General features: G+C 33.7%; 1 protein-coding gene across 1 annotated transcript; it reads right to left on the reverse strand.

Moving 5' to 3' along the window:
* Positions 1-240: 240 nt before the first annotated feature.
* On the reverse strand, positions 241-2,749 carry LOC137839441 (uncharacterized). Its single transcript, XM_068648556.1, has 4 exons — positions 2,606-2,749; positions 2,340-2,411; positions 959-1,269; positions 241-682 (listed from the first exon to the last, which is right to left on the reverse strand). The coding sequence occupies exons 1-4, from the start codon at positions 2,747-2,749 to the stop codon at positions 241-243; spliced, it is 969 nt and encodes a 322-aa protein (XP_068504657.1).
* Positions 2,750-15,581: the final 12,832 nt, after the last annotated feature.

Here is a 15,581-nt window from a genome sequence, read left to right on the forward strand (position 1 = left end):
TCATCCTCACTATATCTTGTTTTTCATCTTCGCCTTTGTGAAGTGAACCTTCACACTTACTTAACAACTTGGTTAAGTTCGTGTCCAGTGGGAATCTTCCTTAGGTCCTCACCCTTAATTGTTAAAATCCTAATCTTAAGTAAAAGTGTCACCATAAATGAAAACATTTAAAAATCAACTCACATCACCTTTGGCCACCAATCTAGCGTTATATTTCTCGATCCGACCACTTTCATTGAGTTAGGTCTTAAATATCCACTTCATGTCGACATGCGTAATTCCTTTTGGAAGATCCACGAGTTCCCATGTGTGGTTCTTTTCTATTGCATTGATTTCAGTGTACATTGCAGCTCTCCATTTTGGATTTATGTGGCCTTCTTCAAATGAGGGAGGATCTTCAAATTTGCACATCATCATGGCTAGTAAACTCTCTTCCTCTTCTACTATCTTGTTGCCCTCCGGGTCTGAATCATGATTAATCAGTGGTTCTGAACTGGTGTCATGATTGATTGGAACATGTGGGGCAGAGTCTACTAATGTATCTTCTAGAACTGGGGGTTCACCTTCTCCAGTATCAAATGTATCTTTTAGAACTTTCGGTTCACCTTCTCGAGTGTCATCCATGCACTCCTTTAAATTGTCATGCCAGTTCCACCTTTTGTCCTCCTCAAACACTACATCCCTGCTTATGAGGACTTTATTGTTAGTAGGACTGTATAGTTTGTAAGCTTTTGATTATTCACTTACCCCCAGAAGTATACACGGTTGACTTTTATCATCTAATTTGCTCCTCTTCTGATATGGAATATGAACGTGACCAATGCAACTGAATATTCGAAAGTAGCCCACATGTGGTTTGACTCCACTCCAAAGTTCTTCTGGAGTTTGGTGATCTATTGCAGATGATGGGCTTCGATTTTGGACGTGAACACACCACTGGACAAGCTCAGGCCATTACAATCTTGGAACATATTTCTCATGTAAGACTGCTCGAGCTGCATTCAGGATAGTGCGATTCTTTCTCTCTCCAACCCTGTTTTGTTGTGAATTGTAAGTTGTGGTCTTTTGTCTTGAAATCCCTTGATGATTGCAGTAATTTGCGAACTCCTCAATGGTAAATTCACCACCTCTATCAGTTCTTAGAAAGATAATGGAAGCGTTGACTTCTTTTTCCACACGAGCTTTGAAACTTTTGAATGCACTAAATGTTTCAGATTTTGCATGTAGAAAGTAAACCCATGTCTTACGAGAGTAATCATCAAAATTTACCTTTTTTTGTTGTCAGATAAGGGCGAAATGGGACCACACAAATCAACATGAATTAGTTGGAGTTTTCTCAAGGCTCTCCAAGAACTTTGTTTCGATATAGTGTCCCTATGTTGTTTGCCAGTGATACACAAGGTACATACTTCTTTGGGAGACTTTAGAGAAAGTAGACAAATTACCAAATGATTGTTGGCAAGTGTGCAAAGTCCTTGAAAGTTCAGATAAGCAAACCTTTTATGCCAAAGTTGTGCTTTTTGTTCTGAAACTTCACTTACGATAAGGCACTGTGATTTGCAAAGATTCATTGAAGATGTTAGGTAAAACATCATATTTCCTTTCATGTTGGTATGAAGAAGTAATCCACGGTTCGGATGGAAAATTTTGTAGGGATAATTTTGAATCAACACAATCAATCCTTTCTGTTGGAGTTGCTCTAAACTTAAAAGATTGCTTTTAAGTTCTTGTACGTAATATACATCTGCAATGATATGTGAGATGTCGTTGATACAAACTCAAATGTCCCCCTTTGTTGTGGTGTCATTTCCAAGTTTGACAATGTTGCACAAACCCTGTTCGTGTATCTTGGTAAACCACTGTTTATTTCCAGTCATATGATTACTACAACTAGAATCAAGAAACCAATCTTCTTGTTACACAAATACATTTGTTGCTTCATATGCTACCAATAGTATTTCCTCCTCTATCTCTGATGAGTTCTCATACATTGCATAATGCGCTTGCTTTTCCACTCGTGGGCACTGGTATTGGAAGTGTCCTAGTTTGTGACACCAAAAACATTCTATGAGTTCTTTATTCAGTGATTGTCTTTCACGACCTCTTCCACGACCACGACCACCACCTCCTCGGCTGTGTCCACGACCTATTTCTGATATGTTATCATGTGTAAATTTCAACACTTGTTCATCAGATTGAGAGTCCTACATTCGCTGCTCATGAACTAGTAAGCTTCCATGGAGTTCATCAAGGCTTAGCTTACTCAAATCATTGGATTCCTCTATTGAACATACAACATAGTTGAACTTTGGGGTGAGTGATTTGAGTATTTTACTTACCACAGTACTTGAGTCCATCACCTCTCCATTCGACTTCATCTTCTTGACAATACTAAGAGTGCATCCCAGATACTGATCAATGGTTTCCACATATTTCATGGTGAGTAATTTAAACTCATGTCTCAAGGTTTGGAGCTGAGCTTGCTTGACCCTAGTTGAACCTTGTTATTTTTGTTGCATGGATTGCCAAATCATCTTGGACGTACTCGTGTCTAAAATGGTTTCTAAGATCTTCCTATCAATGACCTAAAATAAGTAATTTTTACCTTCAAATCTTTGAATGTAGCATCTTCAATAATCTGCCACATCTCCTTGCTGCGTAAGAAATTTTCCATGGTCATGGACCAAAACTCATAATGACCATCAAATTTCAGGATGACAGGTTGAATAAATTTCTCTAACTCAGACATCCTTCTTCCCTCTTGCTTATGCACTCACTATCTCCCAAACCCCACACTCCTTTCCCTCACACTCCTTTCACTCGCGTTCACACCTTATCAGGCCCCTTACAGAGCTCTGATACCAATCATTATAAAACTTAAAATACACCTTGTTTATATCTGTTTGAAAATGGAGAATACTATTTTTATTCAATTAGATCAATCAGACTTTTATAAGCCCTTTACATGAAAACTGTTGAAAACTAATTCTAGTACATGGCTTCAAAGTAGGACACATACACCTATGCACACCTAAAGAATAGTTAACTGCTAAACTAGTTCAACCCTAAAAAATAGGACTTTATTTAATTAAAATGCAAAAATAAGCTAACAGAAACAAGGAATCAAACAAAACACTAGAACCACCATTTGAACATATCTATTTAGAAGATTGTTTTAACAATGGGAAAAAGGGACAAATAATGTTTTTTTTCTTCTAATATTACAAATGGTAAAACAAGTTAACTTAAATGAAGAAAAAGTCAAGAAAGAGTTTTTTCTAATGCATGAATATCCATAGTTAATAGTGGACATATTGGTTTTATTAGATTTGTGACATTATTTCAACCACTATTTCAATTTTTTTCACAAAATACGATGATGAAAAAGGGATACTCAGTATCAATGAAAATGAAAAACAAGTCATGAAGCAAATATAAATGAAGGAAGAGTGAAAATCAAAAGAAAGGGTATATATCTATCACAATTCACTACATTAAAGATAATTAAACCTTACAAAATATCCTTTTGAGATAGATTTTTATTTATTTATAAATTTCTCAATAATTATTGTTCATGCACCTTTAGAAATGATATATGTCGTACAAAGTATTGTTTAATTTATAGGTTGATTTATGTTCTTGTACCTTACATAACTAATAGATTCAAGAACTTAACTCTTGAAAAATTAACTCTGTTTTAAAGTTTGAACTTAACTCTTGAAAAATTAACTCTCTTTTAAAGTTTGAATGGTCAAGGATATCATCTACACCTTTCACTAAATAAGTAGACTGGTATACTCCTTAAAAGAGAGACATTTTTGTCTTTTTAGCTTCATTTTTTAACAGATTCAAAAAGTCAAGGGGATAATTCCCACTCTCACCACACAAAACTCGAAGCTTCTAAAAGAAGAGAATTTGGTAAGAATGTAATCCTAATGTATATTTAGAAGTAAAGGTTAAAGTAGATCAAATTTTTAGTGCAATGTAAATGTTAAACAATGTGTAAAAGAATCCCTAGAGTTTGAACATTATACTACGAAGGGTACTAAAATATATTTATTTAGTGAATTTGACGTTATATATATATATATATGAAGGGTGCTAAAATATATTTAGTGAATTTGAATTTGTTTTTAAATTTAGGTAATTATAATTCTTTCGTTGTTATTTATTATTTTAATATTAAAATTTTTATAATATTATGCTTTTTATTTTGTTTTTTTATATTTTTAAAACAAATTCATAAATAGTTGAGAGGGTACTACAACAAATATGAGTATATTCGATAAGAAAAAAAATATACATGCAAATTTCATATTATACTACAAGAAAATGCTTAATTAATTGTCATACATTTGTCTCAGCTAAGCGTTGACGCTATTCCTATTGGCCAAATCCACGCAAAGCCGATGCAAAATTGATTTTTATGGACACTCCGACACATATTGAACGCATAAAGAGAATAAGAAAAATAAAATAAAAATAATATTGCGTTCACCTATACCGATGCATAATTTAAGCCTTGCGTCGGCCTAGCAGATAATAAGTTAAAAAAAAACATAATATATTGTTACGGTCTTAGCTGACGCAGTGGTATATTTAAATATTTTATTTTTTAAAAGATTATTTATTTTAAATTTATGTAATTTATAATATATTAATAAATATTTAAATTTTGAATTGTTTATAGCATGTTTAATTTTATTATATAGATTGCTTTATTTTAAATTTAATTATTTTTAAATATTGTAATAAATATTTTTAATTTTTAATATTTTAATATAAGGTATTTTATTTAAATTTATTTAGTTCATTAAGTGTTTAATTTTAAAATTATTTAAAGAAATTATCATAAAAAGTTTAGAAATAATTGAAAAATGTAGAAAAATAATAATTGAGTAAAAAAATATGTATTCAAATTTTGTAAATGTTATATAAAATTCAAAATATACATAAATTTAGAAATATAAATTTAACCTAAAGTAATTAATTAATGTAAAATTTAATGGATGTATTTAAAAATAAATAGTCAATTTTATCATAAAATCTGAAAGTAAACTTAAGAAAAGAAAAAGTGAGATAAAACATATAAAACTTTTGATTGGTAACTTAAATAAATTTGAATCTCATATCTCTCTGATAAATGAAGGAACTGGTGATTTCTATTTGATATCCATTCTGTTCTAAAAGAGGTTATTTATCTTAAATGAAGCATAAAATCGTCTTAAAGATTTATCAACCAAGTATGTAATACAAACATTAAGAATGAGTGAGTGAGTAACTTATTCTTAATTATTAGATTACTACAATATCCAAAGTGTCCAAAACTTCACGACATGTCTATAAATGCAAATTGAATATATAACAAAATTATTCTTTAATTATTAGACCTCTTTTTCATTTTCTTATGGAGGAAGATGTGACTAATCTAGAATATGAGTGTGTTTTTACAAGCAACGATTTAGGACATACCATGCAATAATGAATTTTTTTAATTTAAATATAGTAATAGTAAAAAAAGAAATAAAAAAAAACATGAATTCTTATACTTACTGAATATGATCTCAAAAAGAAATTGACGTTTTCCAACTGAAGCGCATAATAATGTAGTAAAGTTTTGAGTCACAAGATGACACATCAACAATAATCCATATAAGTGCGTTAATATAGTTTCCCAATGCACTGAAGAATAGATTCATATATTTAGCTTCTTTTATTGTATGTCATTGACCTCCTTTTAAGCAACATAGATGTTGTACCACGTAAAACAATCCTCATTGCATGAATAATAGGTTTTTGACATAGTAATTTTACTAGACTTTATAAATGTAACATATATAACCCCATTTTGATTGGGTCCGGTATGGAATGAACATAGAATCATGGAATGGATTTGATCATCAAATTTTGGATTATATGTTCATAACACTAGCCCATTGCCATTTTGGGTGGAGCATATGTACTAATTTTTTTTATTGGAGTTAGTAAGGTAAGAGTTGAACTAAGAAATAGATTGTAAAGGCTAAAACAAGGTATTTTGAGCAATTACAATAATAGGGTTCATTGATGTTCCTGGTAGTAGATGCTATCACATATACAATTATAATTAATTCTATGAAATTGTTTGATCGAAAAGATAACATTTTTTTCAATATCACACCTTAAGAGTTATTTTTTGGTTTCGTCCAGACATTAATAAATTGATTATTTTTAGATAATAGTAAACACTTGTAATGATAAATAGTTTTCTAAACCAAAGTTTAATTTAATTATTTATTTATTTTTGTTGTATAAATTAAATTATTATTTTTTTGTATAAATTAAATTATTATTTTTGTTGTATAAATTAAATTATTTTTTTTAAGTTTTATTTGATTTTATTAAGATTTAATTAACTGTTTAAAATATTACGAAAATGGTGAATTAAATATATATTAAATTTAGTGATTTATGTATTTTTGAAAGAATTTATAAAAATATAAATTTATATGTAATCTTTGTTAATTATATATTGAATTTAAAATTTTTTATTTTTTTTTTATATAAGTAGGGGTTGACATCGGCCTGTCAACGCAAAATGCGCGTCCATCTATGTGTCGGACGTGACCGATACATACATTGTGCTATATAAATAGCACATTTCGCTGCCTTGCCCTCGGTTTCCCTCTTTCCCCATATTATAGAACCTAGTTTTTCTTTCCTCACTCTTCACACGCTGCCCCTTCTCTTGCACTTCCATCCATCTCTCGTTGTCATAGCTCTAACATTCTTCATCGTCGGTGTGTTCTTTCTTCTTCGGTTGTCTTGTCTTGTCTTCTCTTATTTTGTTAACGTTTTGTTCTTCTTCTCCATTTCATCTTTTTCCTTCACCACCGTTGATCCACCAAGCCCAGCTCCCAGGACCTTCACTGTTACTGCTCCAACGTGATTCATTTGAGGTAAACTTTTAAAATTTCTTAGTTTTTTATTAATTTTTTTTTTTTTGTGATTACTGTAGTTTATGTGAATGTAGGTGATTGTTGTTGAGTTTATCTGAATGATTTTACTGCAAACATAATTATATTTTGAAGTTAAAAAAATCAAAATCTATAATGGAACACTTTGAAAGCTGGTGTGCATGAAAGTGGGAGAAAAGAAAATTGTTGTGCGTGTACAAAATTGATCTACAAAACGTTCATTTTAATTTAACTAAAATTGATGTAATAGGATTTAAGTTTTCAATTTGACCAAAACTGATTTAATAGGATGTGAAGGTCAAAGTTTTCTTATAGAAAATAAATGGAAATAAGAATAAAAGGAAAGGTCATTAATAAAAGAAGGAAAGGTAATTAATAAAAGAAGTGATAATTGGAAAGGAAAGAAACTTATTACCGTTTAAAGAATGATTTAGGAAATTATGTTTCAAATTTTTTTCATTATCTTGTAATAATTAACTACATTGTAGATTTAGAAGTTTTTTTTTTCCATTGATTATGTTGTAATAATTAAGTACATTATAAATTTAGAAGTTTTATCTTTTTCCATTGGTTATGTTGTAATAATTAAATACATTTAGAAGTTTTTCATTTTTCCATTGTGTTTTAAAAATATTATTGGTGTTGCAGAGAGTAAATTTTTCCATTGGTTATTTCAAAGAAAAATTAAAAGGTGAAGGGTGTACAAATAAATAGGTGGCAACAGATTGGGCCAAGTTTTTCAAGAAAATGTTACAAATAGATGTGGGGGGTGTATAAATTAAATAGGGGCTTGAGAAATGATTGTCGAACATTTACAAATGAGGAAGGCCCATACACATTATCAATTTTGAATAAATGTGAACGCTCAAGTGGTTCTAGGAAAGACTATTTGTTCAGTGATAAAGAACATCGTTCTGCCCATGTTCATGTCCTCATCAATTGCGATAAGGCCAAAACATTACTTGAGTAAGTTAAATTGTACATAATTTGAATTAAATTATTGTAGGTTGTGTAATTTGCTAACTAATTTTGATTAATATTCAAAGATTGTTCTTACAAGTGTACTCAATCAATTATGAAAACGCTTCCACAATCATACATATTAATTTTCCTGAATGGTTAAAGAGTTAAGTAAACGTAACCTAAACCCATACATGCTTCTTATTTAATTGCAATTTCATAAATAAATGTAATGTTATCTTATCACTACAACACAGATTCATGATGAAAAGAACGTAATCAACCCAAACTTGAAGGGACTTTATTGGGGACCTAATTCAAAGAGAACATCATGGAACATGTACTTATTAATGGATATTGTTGAACAAGGTGCTTTGATGTCTCCAAATCCAAGTGGAATGCATGAAGATCTTTGTTGCTAGTTATGTGTGTGTGTGTGTAGAGTCGTTGAATTTGTTAATCCACTCCAATTGATGATCCAAGGTTGTTTGATTTTAATCCTTTTGAAAAATATGTGTTTTCAAAGGAAACTGAAAATTCAACCTGTTGAAATTTTGATTCAACCAGTTGTTTTACATTTAGTGTATTTTGAAAATGATTTGAAAAAGCTTGACTTTGGTTGACTTTGTTGTCAAACAAATTCAATCGGTTGTTTCGCGTTTTCAACTTATTGTTTTTCTGAAAACCTTAACAGAATTTTGTTAAGTGGCTTCAATATGTTTTAAATGATTTAAATTGTTTTGGCTCTTGCATTAAATGCTTTAACCAACTGATTGGAGTTTAAATAAGTTGTTTTACGCTCATGGTCTTAATTAATTCAAGAGAAATCATTCAAATCAGTTCTTCCAAGATTGCTAAAAGCTTTGAATCTTTTCTAAGAGTGGAATAAGATTGTGGTGTATCAATTGTGCTTTAATCTATAATTGTACTCAGGTGTACTCCATTCCTTCTTTCTTGACTACTGTAATTCTTTGTGAATTGTTGTTGTGCAGTTTTAGAGGTTGTTCTGAAAACTGTGGTGTATTGCCAAAGATGGTGTGTGTTCTTGAAGGGTTCAAGATTACCACTTTGGTGTGTTGTGTGTAATCAAGGTTTTTTAGTACTTAGTGAATTCTCAGTGGTTGCTGAGGAATAGATGTAGCTCTTGGTAAAAAGTGAACTAGTATAAACTCTTTGTGTTAATCTCTTTTTCCTTACACTCTTTAAACTGCTTTAATTTTGGTTTTCAACACTGTTGATATAAACAACCGATTGTTTCGCAAAAACAACTGGTTGATTTTCTCCAATCAAATTAAAAACAATTTCCTAATTGGCTTAAGTGATTTCTAATTGATTGATTCTTCATTGTCTTTCACTCTACCTTCAATATTTGCGAAAATCTTTCATAAACAATTCACCCCCTCCCCCCTCTTGTTTAAGGCCTACATTTCAAACAGATATAAGTTTCATACAAAGACATGGAATAATGGTAAGAAAACAACAAATAATGGGTTGTATGTTAAAGGTATCACTGGCGGAGGAGAAGATGACTTTTATAGTACAATTCATTATATATATGAATTTTAGTATGTTGCTCTCAATAAGAAGATCTTGCTATTTTATTGTGAATGGTTTGATCCTACAATTAATGTTGGGACTAGATTTCATTCAAAATATACTCTAGTTGAAATCAAGTTAAGTGGAAGATATGGACCCTATGATCCATTCATTCTTCCACGGAAGGTCAGACAAGTTTATTATGTCACTTATCCAAACATATGTAAAAACCTTCGTGGACGGTGCGTTCCATTTAAAACAAAACCCCGAGGACATGTGCAAGTTGACAACATCAACGATGAATTGCCATAACAAGCTGATGAAATGTCTAATGTGTTACCAGTTACAAGAATTGAACATTTACAATGTTTAGCTTAAACATATAATGTCGAAGTAGTTGATGACGAAGATGATATTGAAGCACATAATCCTGACGATGATGAAGATGTTGAACTCTTAAATGAAGATTATTCAGAACATCATATAGCAAAACGATTCAGAGTTTGATAACAATGATGACTAACGTATATTACTTTTAATAAACTATAAACAAACATTAGATAATTATACTAATATTATGAACGAATACTTTTTCTGGAAAGACGGTTAGGACTAGAGAGAAGGATCGTTCCATTGTTAGGCATGGTCAGCCGAGACATGGAGTTTCTAAATCGATGCATGGTTAGCTAGCTATAGACCTAGGAAGCATCCCTTATTCTGGTATTTTTTTACCAACGTCTAATGTTGGTAGTCCACATATTTCATGCCATTCCTCGACATCATCTTCTAGCCCTTCTTCCTCCACCCCCTCTTCCTCTGGCCATGGACAATTTCGATATGCTTATCCACACCCCACTATATCACCTCATCACACACATATTTTATCTTCTTCACACCCTCCTAGTATTCCAATACCACCAAGGCCATCATTCTTTGTTCTGACTTACCATCACAGTTTCCCTGCACCACTCCACTAGACTTGGAGTTTACCACTCCAGCCCAATCCCGGGTACATTTGTGCAGGCCAGTCCTTATCCCATTGTCCAAACCACATCGTCTCCCTATGTCCCGACTACTACTGCCTTTGTGCAAGACCTTGTTGACCATGGCGCTGCTACTACTTCAGAGCACGACCTCCCCTGATGGAGATCAAGCTCAAAAAGAAATAGAAGCCCATAATCAAGGACAAGAAGAGGTAGAGGCCCAAGTTGTAGACGCTCAAGAAGTCATTAGCCCACCTCATAGGCTTACAAGGAGCAAGTTCAAGGAATTAGGAAATAGTGGAAGGTTGTTTTCTCTTTTTATAATATCTTTTGTTTTAAAATGTGCTTAGAGGGAAACATTAGACACCTCTTTTGTAAAAGCATCTTTAGGCTTTAGTTTAGGAAATTCTAGAAGCTTGGGGAGTGAGCTTAGTAGGGGGCGTGAGGTAGAAGTCTTTTGGGTAGCTTATAGAGTAAGCTTTGTAAATGACCAGCCCTTGCTCCTATAAAAGGAGGGCTTAGGTCCTTCATAATTCAGATTTGAGAATTAATATAGCAAAACTCTCCCAAATTGGTGATTGAGTGTGTGAGAACTTGTCTTCTCCTCTTCCTTGTCTCATCTTGAGTGCCTTGGTTCTCTCAAGTGGCGGCATTGCTCACTTATCTTGGAGCCTTCACACTTCAAGTGGCGTGACCATCAACCAAGCTCTTCATTCTCATATGTTCCTCTCTTCTCCATCTTTTCATTTTCATTTCCATGTTCATACGAAGCTTAAACATGTCTTAGGTTCCTTTTCTTGCAATTTCATTCGGTGCTTTAGCTTAATTCTAGTTTTGGTTCGGTTCTTCTTCTCTTTAACTGGTTTCATTTGGTTCTTCTTCATTTCCTCTTAATTTGTTCGGTGCATTTCAGTTTCTATGTTTTTTAATCGGTGCTTTTATATTCTTACCCCTTTTAATCGGTTCAATTGGCAAGAAATGAGTCTTCCATGTGAGTTTGGTGTTTGGTGCAAGTTTTGGTGAGTTCATGAGGGCTTTACCAACAAACTTTCTTTTCATTTCCATGGTCACAAGGTTACTTTGAAATCTCTCTCTCCAAGAGAAGTCCATGAGGACCAAATTCTTATGAAGAAAAAGAGGGAGAGTGAGAAAGTTACAAGTCCTAAGCCTACGCTTCTTGTGTCTAGGCATGAGGTCCAAAGGGAGATAGTGGCTCACAATCCTATATTCTTAGCTATCCCTAGACCTCTTAAGTTAGAACCACTTGTTGATAGTCCTCATTGCTTGGATAATTTTGTAAAGGAGTTTCAAGATGTGTTTCAAGATCCTCCAAAAGGCCTTCCACCTTTGAGAGGGATTGAGCACCAAATTAGTTTGATTCCGGGATCTTCTTTACCCAATCGTCTGGCCTATAGGACCAATCCAAGTGAGACCAAGGAAATTCGCCAACAAATTGAGGCTTTAATTGAAAAAGGTTGGGTTCAAGATAGCATGAGCCTTTGTGCTATGCCTATTATCCTTGTCCCTAAGAAAGATGGCACATGGAGGATGTGTTCGGATTGTAGGGCTATCAATAACATTACAATTAAGTATAGGCATCCCATACCTAGGCTTGATGATTTGTTGGATGAATTGCATAGTTCCAAAAATTTTACAAAGATTGATCTTAAAAGCGGCTATAATCAAATCCGTATAAAACCGGGTGATGAATGGAAGACGGCCTTTAAGACCAACTTTGGTTTATATGAGTGGTTAGTTATGCCCTTTGGTTTAACTAATGCTCCAAGTACTTTCATGCGCCTCATGCATCATGTTCTAAGAGCTTTCATTGGTAAGTTTGTTGTTGTTTATTTTGATTATATCCTCATTTATAGCTTATCTTTGAATGACCATAGGATGCATGTTAGACAAGTCTTAGAAACCCTTAGGAAGGAACACTTGTATGCTAACCTTGCTAAATGTATGTTTGCACTTGATCATATAGAATTCCTAGGGTTTGTTGTGAGTAGCAAAGGGGTCCATGTGGATCAAGCTAAGGTGGTGGCCATTCAAAATTGGCCTACACCTACTACTATGAATGAAGACCGAAGTTTTCATGGACTTGCTTCTTTTTATAGAAGATTTGTACCTAACTTTGGTACAATAGCTGCACCTCTCAATGATATAGTGAAAAAGGATGTGGTTTTTCAATGGGGAGAATCACAACAAAAAGCTTTTGATGTTTTAAAAGAAAAATTGACTAATGCTCCCATTTTAGCCCTTCCTAATTTTGCTAAAACATTTGAGATTGAGTGTGATGCTTCAAGTATAGGCATTGGGGTTGTTCTCCTTCAAGAGGGCCACCCCATAGCTTATTTTAGTGAGAAATTGAAGGGGAGTCATCTCAACTATTCCACTTATGATAAATAATTATATGCACTTGTTAGAGCTTTGTTTACTTGGCACCATTATCTTTTTCCTAAAGAGTTTGTGATTCATAGTGATCATGAATCTCTTAAATATTTGAAAAGCCAAAACAAACTTAACAAGAGGCATGCTAAGTGGGTGGAATTCCTTGAGCAATTTCCTTATGTGATCAAGCATAAGCAAGGAAAAATTAATATTGTGGTCGATGCACTTTCTAGACAATATGCTTTGCTAAATTTTTTGGGTTCTCAATTTCTTGGCTTGATCACATTAAGGATCTTTATCATGATGACCTTGATTTTTCTCTTATCTATCAAGAGTGTATCAAAGGAGGACACAAAGATTTTTTTATACAAGATGGCTTTCTTTTTAAAGGAAAACGTCTTTGTGTCCCTCAAAGCTCAATTAGATTATCTCTTGTTAGAGAAGCACATGAGGGAGGTTTAATGGTTGGGTCACTTTGGGGTTGCAAAAACTTTGAATGTGTTGCATGAACATTTCTATTGGCCTCATATGCATAAACATGTTCATAGTTTGTGTGAAAAATGCATAACTTGCCGCAAAGCTAAATCTAGAATGCATCCCCATGGTTTATATACTCCTCTCCCTATCCCTTCAATGCCTTGGGTTGACATATCTATGGATTTCATCTTAGGATTACCAAGACATCAAAGGGAAAGGATTCCATTTTTTTGGTAGTGGATCGTTTTTCAAAGATGGCTCACTTTATTCCTTGCCACAAAGTGGATGATGCATGTCATATTGCAAACCTCTTCTTTCAAGAAGTGGTTCGTTTGCATGGGATTCCTAGAACCATTGTGTCCGATAGAGATTCCAAGTTCTTGAGTCACTTTTGGAAGACCTTGTGGGGTAAGCTTGGTACTAAACTTTTATTTTCTACCACTTGTCACCCACAAACCGATGGTCAAACCGAAGTGGTAAATAGAACTTTGGGACAAATGTTGCGATGCTTTATTTCCGGGAATCCTAGAGTGTGGGAGAATTTACTACCCCATGTTGAATTTGCTTATAACCGTGTAGTAAATTCTACCACCTCACATTCTCCTATTGAGGTTGTCTATGGGTTTAATCCCTTAACACCTCTTGATCTTCTTCCTATTCCCATACTTGATGATGTCTTGTGCAAAGATGGGGATGAAAAGGCTTCTTTTGAGAAAAATTTGCATAAAGACATCAAGTTGAGAATTGAGAAGAAGGTTGGCAAGTATGCTGAACTTGCCAACAAAAGGAGAAAAGCATTGTTATTTGATGAGGGTGATTGGGTTTGGCTTCACTTGAGGAAGGATCGTTTTCCTACTCAAACGAAGTCCAAACTAAAGCCTCGTGGAGATGGACCTTTCCAAGTCCTAAAGAGGATTAATAACAATGCTTATGAGTTAGATATGCCTGATACATACCTTGGTAGTCATACTTTTAATATCAATGATCTAACTCCTTTTTCTGTAGCTCTCCAGAATTTGTGGTCGAATTCTCTCCAACTCGGGGACTGTGATGGAGATCAAGATCGAGAAGAAATAGAAGCCAATAATCAAGGACAAGAAGAGGGGCCCAAGTTGTAGACGCTCAAGAAGTCATTAGCCCACCTCATAGGCTTACAAGGAGCAAGTTCAAGGAATTAGGAAATAGTGGAAGGTTGTTTTCTCTTTTTATAATATCTTTTGATTTAAAAGGTGCTTAGAGGGAAACATTAGAAACCTCTTTTGTAAAAGCATCTTTAGGCTTTAGTTTAGGAAATTCTAGAAGCTTGGGGAGTGAGCTTAGTAGGGGGCGTGAGGTAGGAGTCTTTTGGGTAGCTTATAGAGTAAGCTTTGTAAATGACCAACCCTTGCTCCTATAAAAGGAGGGCTTAGGTCCTTCATAATTCAGATTTGAGAATTGATATAGCAAAACTCTCCCAAATTGGTGATTGAGTGTGTGAGAACTTGTCTTCTCCTCTTCCTTGTCTCATCTTGAGTGCCTTGGTTCTCTCAAGTGGCGGCATTGCTCACTTATCTTGGAGCCTTCACACTTCAAGTGGCGTGACCATCAACCAAGCTCTTCATTCTCATATGTTCCTCTCTTCTCCATCTTTTCATTTTCATTTTCATGTTCATACGAAGCTTAAACATGTCTTAGGTTCCTTTTCTTGCAATTTCATTCGGTGCTTTAGCTTAATTCTAGTTTTGGTTCGGTTCTTCTTCTCTTTGGCTGGTTTCATTTGGTTCTTCTTCATTTCCTCGGTGCATTTCAGTTTCTATGTTTTTTAATCGGTGCTTTCATATTCTTACCTCTTTTAATCGGTTCAATTGGCAAGAATTGGGTCTTCCATGTGAGTTTGGTGTTTGGTGCAAGTTTTGGTGAGTTCTTGACACATAGAACATTGATCCAATTCTATTAAAAGTGCCTATTCATTCTCCAACTCAAGTTGATTCCATAAGATGTCAAAGAATCATCTATATCTAGCTATTGGAATCATATCATCCCCCCTAAGGATGTCCAGCGTGACCCTACTAGTATGGTCATCATCCAACTTCTTGGTAAAGGGTAAGTCATCCTAAATTTATATTTATTTTTATATTCATATTACAAATATCTGTAATTTGATTTGTTTGTATTGTAGTTGGATGCCAAATCAGTATGTTAGTGATGCCATTGGACATTGCATTCGGTCTCAATTTAGAGGTCCGTATCATCATTATGATGCCATGACTGAGGAGGACAAACTAAAATGGTGGACTAA

Source organism: Phaseolus vulgaris, chromosome 3 (genome assembly GCF_000499845.2).
Source record: "Phaseolus vulgaris cultivar G19833 chromosome 3, P. vulgaris v2.0, whole genome shotgun sequence".
Taxonomy (NCBI): Eukaryota; Viridiplantae; Streptophyta; class Magnoliopsida; order Fabales; family Fabaceae; genus Phaseolus; species Phaseolus vulgaris.

Excerpts from the sequence above, each read along its gene's own strand:
- LOC137839441 (XM_068648556.1), bottom strand. The coding sequence starts at position 2,749 with ATGTCTGAGTTAGAGAAATTTATTCAACCTGTCATCCTGAAATTTGAT. Across the intron at positions 2,412-2,605 it reads CTACATTCAAAGATTTGAAG|TATCTGGGATGCACTCTTAG; the intron begins GTAAAAATTACT and ends ACCATTGATCAG. Across the intron at positions 1,270-2,339 it reads TGATGGACTCAAGTACTGTG|GTAAATTTTGATGATTACTC; the intron begins GTAAGTAAAATA and ends CAACAAAAAAAG.